Here is a 12,260-nt window from a genome sequence, read left to right on the forward strand (position 1 = left end):
AACACTTATTTATCTCATCTCCTGTCATCTTTACATTTTCATATTTCAATTGTGATGCTCATCAAGGTCACTGTGCCATGTTTACCCTTTTTTTGTTTTTAGCGATCTCTAATCAGCTACAAATCAAAAATGGTCATGAGATCCATACCCGAGTTGCTGAACGATTCTTCCAGCCATATCTCCATCGCAGTTCCCAGACACCTCAAAGAGGGTTCACCGTTGCCATCATCGTCCTCCGACTCTGACGAAGACATTGCTGAACTGCCCTTCATTCCCATGCCCCTCAACATGGAATTCTCTGGATCGAGAATGTCGCTGAATGACATCCAGAGCAATGAGCAGGAAACAGGCAAACAGAATGGGACCACTGCTGCTCAAGCCCAGGAGCCAATGCGCGGTGAACCTAAAGGAGTGGATAAAGAAGCCGTCGAGGTAGCAGGTAAGGGCCGACTGCGCAAGAGGCCGACGCAAGAAAACGACAAGGGTTCCTCTGATGAAGAGCCACCTGCCCAATTACCACAAAAGTCAGATATGTCCAGGAAGCCCTTGCGAAGGGGCTCCAGCATGGAGTCCGACAAACCGGAGGGCGGACGACGAAGAGGAGAGCTAAGACGCGGGGGCTCAGCCGACAGTGCGTTGTTGCTCCGCATTACACCCGAGGAAGGTGCTTCCGAAGGAAACCCAGAGGAAGGCAGGAGAGTTCTCAAAAAGGCGGTGTCAATGGAGCTACCAAGGAGGAGCGCCAGCCCAGGAGCTGCCAAGATGAGTCAAGAAGACTACGCTCTGAAGCTGGAGCTCATGAGGCAGCGACTGCTTCGTGGAGGCTCTGTGGACAACAAGATGAGTGGACTTCGAGGGCCTTTGTTGGAGACATTAGGAATGGGAGATGAAAAACGTGCATCATCCTCTGAGCGTTACTCTCGTGCCACTCGCTTGGGCCCGCCCCCATTAACCAGGGCTGCATCCAGCGAATCCCCAAGAGATGATATTTCTAAACCAAAGGTTCTTCGCAAAAGTGCTTCTTTCAGTCAGGGGGATTCAGAACCTATACCTTTACACCGACGCTCAGGGGCCCCCTTGGAGATTCCCCTGGCACAGATAGAGGAGCGAAGGCTGAAAGAAGCTATATCAATGTCGTCTCTCACGGAACAAGTCAAACTGGACTCCCGTCCTGTGACTCCCCGAGAGCCTTCGCCAAAACCACCGACTCCAGAGTGTGTTAGGCAGGGGAGTCCAACCAAAATGGAAAGCGAGGAATCGTTAATGGAGAAAGAGACAAAGCCTGATGAGACTATGAGTGAGAAGACGGATGGTGTGACCACAGACAGTAACTTTGATGAGAGATCGAGCACAAGCGGTTTCTCAGAGAAGGACATGAGCATATCAGAAGAACCAATGATTGAGTCAGAGTATACAGGCCAGAGAGAGTCTACTCCTCCTCTTGTGGCCCAAAGCTCTACGATAGAAGAGACAATGGAGGAAGAAAAAGAAGAGATGATGGAGGAAGTAGAGAAGAAGACTGAGACAGAAGCCAAAGAGATGGAAGAAGTAGTGGAAGAAAAGGTAGAAGAGGAAGTAAATATGCCAGTTAAATCGGAGATGATGATCACCGCAAGCTCAGTTATAGCGACACCTGCACAAGAATATTCCCACCACCCAGCAAACATTGTGTCGAGTTATGTAACACCCTCACCTCCTGCTCGTGTTGTTCTTCCAGATGGTCGGACTTCAGCATATGCTAGCATTATGCAAACCATCATGGTCCCCTCACTCCAGCCACTAACTGAACAACCTTTAGGCCCGTCTACACCCATAGGTGCGCCCTCACCTGATACGTTTGTACCCACATCTGGACCCACCCCTGCCTTCCCTGGTCTATCAAAGCCAATCATCGTGTCAACCACTGAGCACCCAGCTGTCTATTCAAGGGTGGCATCACCGGACATGTTAACAAAAGAGCCCAGTCCACCAAAGACTCTCACACATTCCTCTCCCCAGCGAGAGCGTTCAGCAGAAGGTGAGTTTCAGGACATTACCTCGGAAGAGGTCTTTGAGGCTCGCTTCAAAAAGCGCGAGTCTTCCCTCACAAGAAGCCTCAAATTTCTGTCCAGGTCGAAGAATGAAGACAAATCACAAGCAGCTTCGTCAGACTCCACAGAGTCAGGCGAAGAGATGTACCGACCTAGGCCAACTGGTGCGCCATTGGAATTTGCACCAAGGAGACTTGAGGAGAAGTCCAAATCAGTCCAGGACCTTCGTGAAGCTCAAAAAGACCAAGGCTTTATGAGGAGGCTCTCTATGCGCCTGAAGAGAACACCGTCAGCCGAGCGCAAAGAAGAAAAGCCCAAAGATGAAGATTCATTTGCTTCAAAGCGTAGGCTTTCTTGGACTCTTGGCAGAAGAGGGTCACAGGAGAAGAAGGAAGTAGAGATGACGCGAATGGACGGTGGAGCCGATACTCTGCCAGAACAAGATGAAAAAGAGCTTAAGAAACCTAACGAATCACCTGTCTTGGCAATGCGCAGGAAGATTGAATCGACAGTGGCCGGGATCTCTACAAGGATTCGCAGCTACTCAGAGGAAAGGAAAGCATCAGAAGATAAGGAACAAAAGAGGACACCCATTCTTTCTATGCTTCGTCGTTCAGTATCAGAGAGTCGTCCTATGAAGAGTGCTAGTATTCCTCAGAACCAGCTGTTGTCTCAGGCCAGTAATGGTGCCTCATCAGAGTCTCTGGACTCCATGTCCAGCCTCAAATCAGAAACACCAAAGGGTATGGGGCAATTCCTTCTTCATCTTATTGAAAATTTGGTTTAATTAAAGCCCCATTCAGCAACTTTTCCAAGTTTTGCTATTGGAGAAACTGCGCCCTCTGCGTCCAATAGTATCGATAACGATATCGCCGTTCAAAGTCAACAAAACACAGCGCCAGAAAGCTCTATGTACATGTTGTGACATCGGGTACTCACCACGTGATGAAATAATAATCCATAGTTCCGTGAAACATCATTTTCGTAGCAAATCTGAATCGAGTTACTTCCTGGTTTCCAGGAACACAACGCTGCCGCTGTAGAGCGCATGCGCGCATCTTGCCACGGGACGTGGCAGACAAACTGCTTAGTCCCAGGGCTGGCCAATGGAGGGCGGTGTGGGATAAATAAAGGCGAGAGTCTCCCTATTACGAGTCAATCTACCATGTCCTATGACTAAAAAGATCTTATATTACAGTAAAAATTTTCAAGAAAATTACTGATTGGGGCTTTAAACTTGCATGGTAGAAAGAAAATGTATATTTTTTATAATTTCTGACATTTTCATATTGAGTGCAGCTTTGATCAAGTCTAACAAAAATATGATCACTTATTTTTTCTTAAATCCATGATGCATGTAAGGAACCATTCCATATCCTAACCACTCCCCTTTTTCCATTCATTCCTAGTTTTTGTTTATTTCAGTTCGAGTGATTTGATTGGTTGATTTTTCCCGGACAGTTGCGGAAGCTGAACGCAGGTCCCGCTGGGACCGTTGGGGGCTGACCAGAGGGAAGCGAGACAAGACGGTATCACAGCCCGACATCCCCATCGCAATCAGCAGAGAAAATAGTTCCCTACGTTCACGCCAATACTCCAAGCTGGCTTCTGGTGAGTGTACATTAATAAGAGAGTGCAATGTGTCATCTGTGACATTATAGGCGCTTAAAAGAGAATTCTGTTTTTTTTTACAACCTGGACCTTATTTCCAGCTTTAAATATGATTTCTAAGTCACCCTGATGAGTCCGGTTTGATTCCCATGCACTGAACGATAATTAGTTTTGAACTGCGACCTGAAAACGAGGAAAATGGGGCATGTGAAATGCTTGTATTTACGTCCTGTAAATAGCTTATTTTCTGACACGCAGCGGCGCATATCGTTATTATATCATATAGAGACAATAAGAACATGAACGATCTAGCATTATTTATACCTTAGTTCACCCTAGCTCTGCTGTCACATTGATAGCAGCTCCTGTTTCCCCCGCTCCTTGTAATACATATGACGTTATTCTGGACCGGCTCAAATAAATACACACGGCTATCGAATTCAAATGAATCGTCTATATTCTCAAAAACAGATAAATATCAGCAGTTAGCATGCTAGCCAAACGACAGATCAAAACACAGACCGTGCAAGTCCCCCGGAAGTGCTTTGACACGACCCTTTGACATGACCTGGATGTGGGACTTGCAGGGGGAGAGTTCAGCACTCAGAGCATTTGATCTGTAGCTAGCATAGCATGCTAAACCCCGCTGATAATATCTGATTTTGAGATTATGGACGATGCCTTTGAATTTGATGGCCGTGCATATTTATTTGAGCCCGTCCAGAATAATGTCATATGCATTACAAGGAGCGGGGGGGAACAGGAGTTGCTATCAATGTGACGGACAGCATAGCCAGGGTATAGCGCTAGATCGTTCATTTTCATAATTGTCTCTATAAGATATAATAACGATATGCGCCACAGCGTGCCCTGTTTTTCCCGTTTTCAGGTCGCAGTTCAAAACAAATTATTGTTCAGTGTATGGGAATCAAACCGGGCTCATCAGGGTGACTTAAAAATCATATTTATAGCTGGAAATAAGGTCCAGGTTGTAAAAAAACTGAATTCTTCTTCTGAGTTACTTACGTAATGTTCTCGCGGTAGCCAGCCGTAGATAAATATCTATGTCTGGGGCACAACTCTTGACTCCGTATTGCATGACGCAACTTTTTTGAACGATGCACCAACAGCCCGGCCAATCAGATTTTAACGTAGGAATTCCTAAAGCAAAACCCGGAAATGCTGACTTGTGATTCAGACCCTCCGTCGCTGAGGTAAGACGTTGGGTCTCTGACCACGTGAGACTACTGGCTTAAATACTACTGTATATTTACCAAATCACAATACTTACACAATCTGTATGTCAACAGAAAAAGTTTCCATCGCTGACAAAATAGCAGTTTGCTTGATAAATCTACATTGTATTGCTTTATAAAGCTGAGTCTCACACCTTTAATTCCTATTCTCCTTAGCATTCTCGTTCATTGAGACAATCGAGAAGTTGATAGGGACAAGTCTCCACAAGAAAAAAGGTTCTAGCTGATCCTAGGCCAGCAGTCGTACATACTGGTTCCAGTGATGGTAGTCTTAACTTGTAAGTTAGTTGTAACATATCACTGTGTACCAGTGGCGGCTGGTAAGCTTGGAAACAGGGGAGGTTGGGCGTTTTTTTTTTCTCTTTTGCAGTTTGAAGACAGATTTAGAGGAATATCTCATTTTAAATTAGCATTAGGATTAGACTGTTGTGATGTCATTATTCAGTTTTATAGAGCAGTAGAGAGAAGGAGCCAGCACTCTCTACTGCTCTATGGAAACTCTTGTGCCTTGCACCTAAAACTTTTTATCCGGTGAGTGTGCGTGCTGATAGCTCCCCAGCTAGTCTGCTTTGAACATTATTCAGTTTTAACCATCAATAATTGCTCCTTTTCTCATTATTTCATTTCTCAGAGTAAATACTGTATATTTATTTCAAGATTTTTGTCAATTATTTGTGCTGTTATGGTTATTATTAGCCTAGTTACTCACTTCTACACTAGCTTAGATTGTGTTACTTATGGATGGCATGGAATTATAGTGAAAATAGATTATCCCCCCTTTTTGCTGGGGACCCCACTTTTAAAACCACTGGCTTAGTCTACAACTGTTGTGAGAAGGTTTCAGGATTTATCTCTATGCATTAGGCTGTGATTACTATTTATATAAATCTATTTATTCACATAGATTCATGATATATTATGGTATACAGCCTACCTGTGACATCAATGTTTTGATTAATCTGCGCCAGTACCGAAAATGTAGCCTATTACTGCATGACTGATCCTATGATGTCATTGTAATCACACTCAGGTGTGCTTTCACAAGACAGGTGTCCTCCATTCAATCAGCCCACCTGTCTTTATAATGGCTGTCTTGCACTGTGTTTGTATGAGACATGACAAAGTCTAGCCCGAAACTGTTGTCAAATAGCGTTAAATTAAATTACACTTTATTGCATCTGGAACCAGAGTGTGCCTTCCCCCCGGCCCGCAACTCGAAACTCGTTTTGGAATCTCTTCTAGAAAATAGAGGAGGAAAACCCCCCTCTGCTGCGTACAATAAATCATACATTTTAAGTTGACCCTTACAATTTGTTTGAATGATCTAATCAATGTGTCTGCCTCCTAGACTTCCCTCCTGTGTTCCACATCAAGCTGAGAGACCATGTCCTGCTGGAAGGAGATCCAGTCACTCTCAGCTGTCTGCCAGCAGGCAGCCCCCACCCCAACATCACCTGGATGAAAGGTAAGCAATCGTGCATCCTGGTGGCTCACCAGGTAGCACGCGTACGACGGAGGCTCGGTCCTTAACACGCGCGACGCAGGTTCGAAATCCGACCCGAGGTCCTTTGCCACATGTCATCCCCCCTCTCTCTCTCTCTCTCTCCCCACCTTTCCTGTCTGCCTGCTGTCCTATTTAAATAAAGGCAGAAAAGCAAAAAAAAATCAATAAAACAAAATCAATCAATCAAGACTTTATTTCAGACTCAAGGTCCATAAAACACGCGACAGGTGACTCGCACAGCTAGTATCTCATGGACCCATTGTGTGGGATCCCATGCACAACATATCTTACAAGCACATAAGCACCTTATGCGGCTGGTAGCACCACGTTGTAATATTGGAATGTCGATAATATATGTATGCTTTTTCTTTCTTTTCTTTTCCTGTGTCTGAGTTTGTTTGTTTTTGTTTTTTGGTATTCTGAAAATTGAAAAATAAAATATTGGGGGGAAAAAAAGGTCCATATAAAACACAACACAGAACATTAAGAAAAACCACACAAGCAGTCAAAAAACAAATATACAGTGTAGCCTTCATAGAAGAGAACTGCACCAGTGCCACCACAGTAAGGTGACCAGACGTCCGTCACAAACATCTCACTTGCAGAGCTCCATCTAGGTCTCCTGAGCAAGAATCCTCCTGGAATCATTATATGCCACCTGAAGTCTATGCATGCTCGCCCTCCTGTAATCTGACCACAAGTGGGCAGTATAGAGTGGTGTGCAGTATTGCTCTAAAACAGAGACACCTTCACTCCATCCATACACATGCTAAACTTTCGTGACAGGCTATTTGCTTGTGCATACATTTTGTGGCATTGCCTGTAAATATCATCATCATCTGACATTTGTTCTGTAATAAAATGTCCAAGATATTTAACCTTATCACAGACTGTAAGATCTCAATTTTAAATAAGACCGTGTTACCTAGCTGCTGGTATCACAGATATATATTCACAATCCCAGCATTTGCTAATAACAATACATGTGCAGAAATTAGTACTGGGTGCATGGGTGCAGACATATTGACCACTTACAGATCCTTTCCAAAAAATTAGAATATCATGGAAAAGTTTAGTTTTTTTCCATAATTCCTTTCAAAAAGTGAAACTTTAATAGATTATAGATTCATTACACACAAAGTTAAATATTTCTAGCCTTTATTTGTTTCATTTTTCATAATTTTGGCCGACAGCGCCAGAAAACCAGCAGTTACTTCTCAGTTATGACTGATTCCAGCAGCCTCAGTCCACTCCCTCTGAATCTCTGCCAAATTTTTGAATCGTCTTTGCTTGACAATCCTCTGAAGCCCATGGTCATCCATGGTATTTCCAAGATATTTCTAATTTTTTGGAAAGGATCTGTATATCAGTCATAATTAGCACTAACTTGTCCCCATATTGAACATTGAAATGTCCGTCTGTAACTTGTGTGTATCGCTGCTGCTGTCTGACCAGGTCTCTCTGGAGAATGAGACGCTGTGTCTCAATGATATACATGTTTAAAATAAAAAATACAGTATCGCTGTAAAACAGGGGTAGAAAATTCTTACACCAGGATGTGTGCACTTTACTTCTAATAACACCCAACACTTTTTTTTATCTGTCTGTTATCTTATCTTAAAGACAAGTCAACTCCCTCTTTTTCTACATTATTTGTCATAAACAATATAAAGCAATCATTATCCTGTCTCTGAGCAAAAGATAGTTTTTCTTTTTTCAGGGGACGTTTTTTTTTCCACTTGTCTCCTCAGATAAGAAGCCCCTGGAGATTGATGCCAGGATGAACATGATCTCCTGCCCGGATGGCCGGCAGCTGCTGATGATCATGCAGACCACCAAGAAGGATGCAGGGCTCTATGAGTGTGTGGCCACAAACCCCCTGGCTGCCATCACCAGCTCCTGCACCATCTCGCTCGCTCGTAAGCCCACACGGCTCAAAACCCATTTGCAAATCATGCCTATAGCTTTTGTGTTCATCTGTGAGGAGCAACAAACCATATCAGGACAATTCAGATACTGTCAACTGTGCATCGCTGGAAATGGTTCTAAATTGACTTTTCAATGCATGAATGTAATCTATAGCCTACTAGGTATCAGTGTAGTGTCATACTGTGTGTGTGGCAGACCCCACCAACCCTGCCCTCATATAGACAAGAAAGAGGGGGGGGAGAGAGAGAGGTGGAAGAGGAGACAAACGAGAAGCAAACTACAGGCCAAGTAAGAGCCTGAGAGTAACAGATGATGGACATAGTTGCTGTATTAGTGATTATAGATACGATAGCATGTGTTAATATTGTTACATAGTTGCTGTATTAGTGATTATTCACCTTATTCCTGGACCTACGTTTCCCATGATTCTCAGCGGTTGTCAAAGTCACAACAATTATTATGATTATTTTCAGTCTCTTTTGCTATGAACGGTCCTGGGCGGAAACAGGCAACCGGCAGCTGGAAACAGGGAAGGAGGGTGTCATGGAAGCGCCCACGGTCTCACCAGGAAACTGGTGAAAAGATAGGATGGCATGTGTTAATATTGTTTAGTGTAACCCCTCTTTACTGTCACAGGTCTGCCTAATCGTCCTGGGACCCCCGAGATTCCTCAGAAGTATAACAACACAGCTCTGGTGCTGTGGAGCCCCTCAGACACCATGGCCCCCTGCACCTACTCTCTGGAGAGGAGAGCAGAGGGTCAGTTCATTCACAATCATTTATTGTTTATTGTTTATTTTTTAGTACGGGCAAATGGCACTTTTGTCAGGCGTCCACCGCTGGTTTTGGTTAGATTTGAGACCCCTAGCGGTCATATTTTACTAGTTTTTTTTTTGAACGGGTTACAATACATAGACCCAAAGGTCATGAATGTGAACTAAAGGAGCACGTAAACGTTCCGATTCAGATTCACTTTTATTGCCACAGTAGCTAATCAGATTCCATACGATGAATTTGACTTGGTGTGAGTATGCAGCGTAGCGCTCACATCATTCAGAAGACAAAAACAATACAGAAAGACAATCACACAAAAATCAGCGGTGCAGTTCAATATATCTGACATATTGACATGTGATGGGGGGAGGGGGGGTAGTAGGTTCATGTCAGTGGGTGGATGGTGACCTGATGTTATAACATGGACACACTGGCCCTTTTTTCCTCCCCAGGTGAGAATAACTGGCTAATCGTGGCGACAGGAGTGGCAGACTGTTATTACAATGTGGTTGACCTGCCAGCAGGGGGCTCCTTCAGATTCAGGGTGGCATGCGTCAATAAAGCCGGCCAAGGCCCCTACAGTAACCTCTCAGAGATCGTATGCCTGGACGCCTCAGGTATGTACCATCGAAAATTAAATCTACGACTACATCTTTATTTCAGCTGGGTCGCAATTTTCAGTTTACCCCTTGTGACCAGACCGATGCATGTCCTTGAAAAGTGCTCCTAAGATTGATGAGGTTTTACCGTTTCTACACCCAAACTGTTCTTTATGATGTTTCTTCATAACAAGTCCATGAGATGTATCCTCCTTGTCCTTGTCCCTCAATAGAACCAGCTAAATCCACTGCTCCTGTGGTGGTCAAGACTGTCCCTGCTGCTGCTGCTCCTGCTCCCCCTCTGGTGGTCAAGACTGTCCCTGCTGCTGCTCCTGCTCCCCCTCTGGTGGTCAAGACTGTCCCTGCTGCTGCTCCTGCTCCCCCTGTGGTGGTCAAGACTGTCCCTGCTGCTGCTCCTGCTCCCCCTGTGGTGGTCAAGACTGTCCCTGCTGCTGCTCCTGCTCCCCCTCTGGTGGTCAAGACTGTCCCTGCTGCTCCTGCTCCCCCTGTGGTGATGATGTCATCCATGACCGTGCCTCCCATTAAACCCGCTCCTAGTAAAACACCCACATCGTCATCTGCCCAACCTGCTCCTCCCACCGCCTCGACATCGCCTCCTCCTGGATCGGAGGCCAAATCTGTTTCTCCCACACCCATCAAACCCGCTGTGCAAACTGTTGCTAGCCCTCCCGTTGCCCCTGTGCCGGTTAGCACAGCCCCCGCCCACCTAGCTCCTGCACAACCCGCCGTGCCAGCCAAAGCCAAGACCACTCTTACCATCAGCGTGGGTAAACCCCAGACCAGGCTGGCACCTCCCCCTGTGGTCCTGCCTAAACCCCAGAGTCCTGTCAATATTGTCCCCCCCATGACCAAAACCCCCCCTCCGCCCGCGGCGTCAGCCGCCCCCGTCATGGGCAAACCTATTTCCTCTGTGCCCATGTACATTCCGGCCGCGTCAGCTCGTGTCACGCCCCCCTCCCCAGCTGCCGCGCCCCCGGCAACCGGCGCCCCCTCTGCCGCTCCCGTTGTCTCCCCGCCTGTGGTGCTGGTGTCTAGCTTGACACCAGTGGTGCAGGGAGGGGACAGCCGTGGTACCCCATCCGGACGGGTCACCCCATCCGGGCGGGCCACACCTTCGGGACGCAGGACACCCTTGGGGAAGCCCGGAGAGGGATCTCTGCGCCAGGGAGTTCCCCAGAAACCTTACACCTTCATGGATGAGAAAGCCAGGTAATGATTCACAATAGCAGTCAAATATATATACCGGTAATTCATTCACGCAAAACTGATCGATTGTGAAGTATTTGGGTTGGCTTGGCAACTACGTAGCTTGAAAACAAGCATAAAGTATTTAAAGGCTTCTAAGAGTTATGGTTCATTTTTGAAAGCATAACTTTGATGAATGAATTTAGAACTTGAGAAAGGAAAGGAAATCAATGGCACTCTTCATGCATAAAGTAAAAAGCCTAGAGTCTGTTTGATACTCTAACATCCCATTTAAACTTTGTGTTTAAATGCGACCTGTAGCTGGATAAGTTATCTGGATGATGGTCGCATTTAAAAACCAGGTGTAAATGGGGTGTAAAAGATCTGAACGCAATGTGAGACCAGACTACCTCCAGATGTGGTCAGGCAGTTTTGATCACATCGTGATCACGATGTATTTACACCTTGCATTAGCATGCATTTTTCCTTGTCCAGTCCAGATAACATCCAGATAACTTATCCGGATAGAGGTCACATTTAAAAACCAGGTGTAAATGGGGTGTAAAAGATCTGAACACAATGTGAGCCAGACTACCTCCAGATGTGGTCAGGAAGTTCTGATCACATCCTGATCACGATGCTTGCATTAGCATGCATTTTTCCTTATCCAGAAAACATCCAGATGACTTATCCGGATACAGGTCACATTTACAAACCAGGTGTAAATGGGGTGTGAATGTTCTGCTGTGCTTATTTTGATGAAGAACAAGGCTAAAACGTGTGTATTTGGTATGTTTCTAACTGGATTACAGGCTTATGAGTTTCCTCCCTGACGTATTGACTCCGTACCAAAGAGCACCCTCTACTTTAGATTTTCCAAAGTACATATATCAAAAGATATAATGTCAAATGCTAAGATAAGATATATTATGTAAAATATTTTCCCATTTATTGGATTTATAGCATTTTGTGAAGGAGCCCTTCACTTGTTCCTCATCACACAGGGGTCGGTTTGGCGTGATCCGGGAGTGCCGGGAGAACGCCACAGGCAACCTGTTCATGGCTAAGATCGTCCCGTACGAGGGCGACAACAAGCAGTCGGTGCTGCAGGAGTACGATATCCTCAAGTCCCTTCACCATGAGAAGATCATGGCTCTGCACGAGGCCTACGTCACACCACGTTACCTGGTCCTCATCTCCGAGTGCTGCAGTGGGAAGGAACTGCTCTACAGCCTCATAGACAGGTAGAGACAAACAGCCATACTTTCTGTAAGAAATTGGTGCTTACCTGATGGTTTACCTGGTTTCCTGTTATAGTGAATGAGAGGATGAAGGAAAATAACTTGTTTTG

The 12,260-nt window shown here is 45.4% G+C and overlaps 1 protein-coding gene across 1 annotated transcript in view; it reads left to right on the forward strand.

Annotated features, from left to right (window-relative positions):
* spegb (striated muscle enriched protein kinase b) overlaps nucleotides 1-12,260 on the forward strand; it is a gene marked incomplete at both ends in the record, with an annotated part of 58,536 nt that overhangs the window by 42,934 nt on the left and 3,342 nt on the right. The window contains 9 exons of the mRNA XM_083638843.1: nucleotides 103-2,773; nucleotides 3,492-3,641; nucleotides 6,246-6,362; nucleotides 8,153-8,320; nucleotides 8,967-9,089; nucleotides 9,557-9,721; nucleotides 9,937-9,971; nucleotides 10,185-10,933; nucleotides 11,914-12,153. Coding sequence (XP_083494969.1) covers nucleotides 103-2,773; nucleotides 3,492-3,641; nucleotides 6,246-6,362; nucleotides 8,153-8,320; nucleotides 8,967-9,089; nucleotides 9,557-9,721; nucleotides 9,937-9,971; nucleotides 10,185-10,933; nucleotides 11,914-12,153 — 4,418 coding nt within the window. The remainder of the gene's footprint in view (nucleotides 1-102; nucleotides 2,774-3,491; nucleotides 3,642-6,245; nucleotides 6,363-8,152; nucleotides 8,321-8,966; nucleotides 9,090-9,556; nucleotides 9,722-9,936; nucleotides 9,972-10,184; nucleotides 10,934-11,913; nucleotides 12,154-12,260) is intronic.

This window comes from Poromitra crassiceps (genome assembly GCF_964638095.1).
Source record: "Poromitra crassiceps genome assembly, chromosome: 6".
NCBI lineage: Eukaryota > Metazoa > Chordata > Actinopteri > Beryciformes > Melamphaidae > Poromitra > Poromitra crassiceps.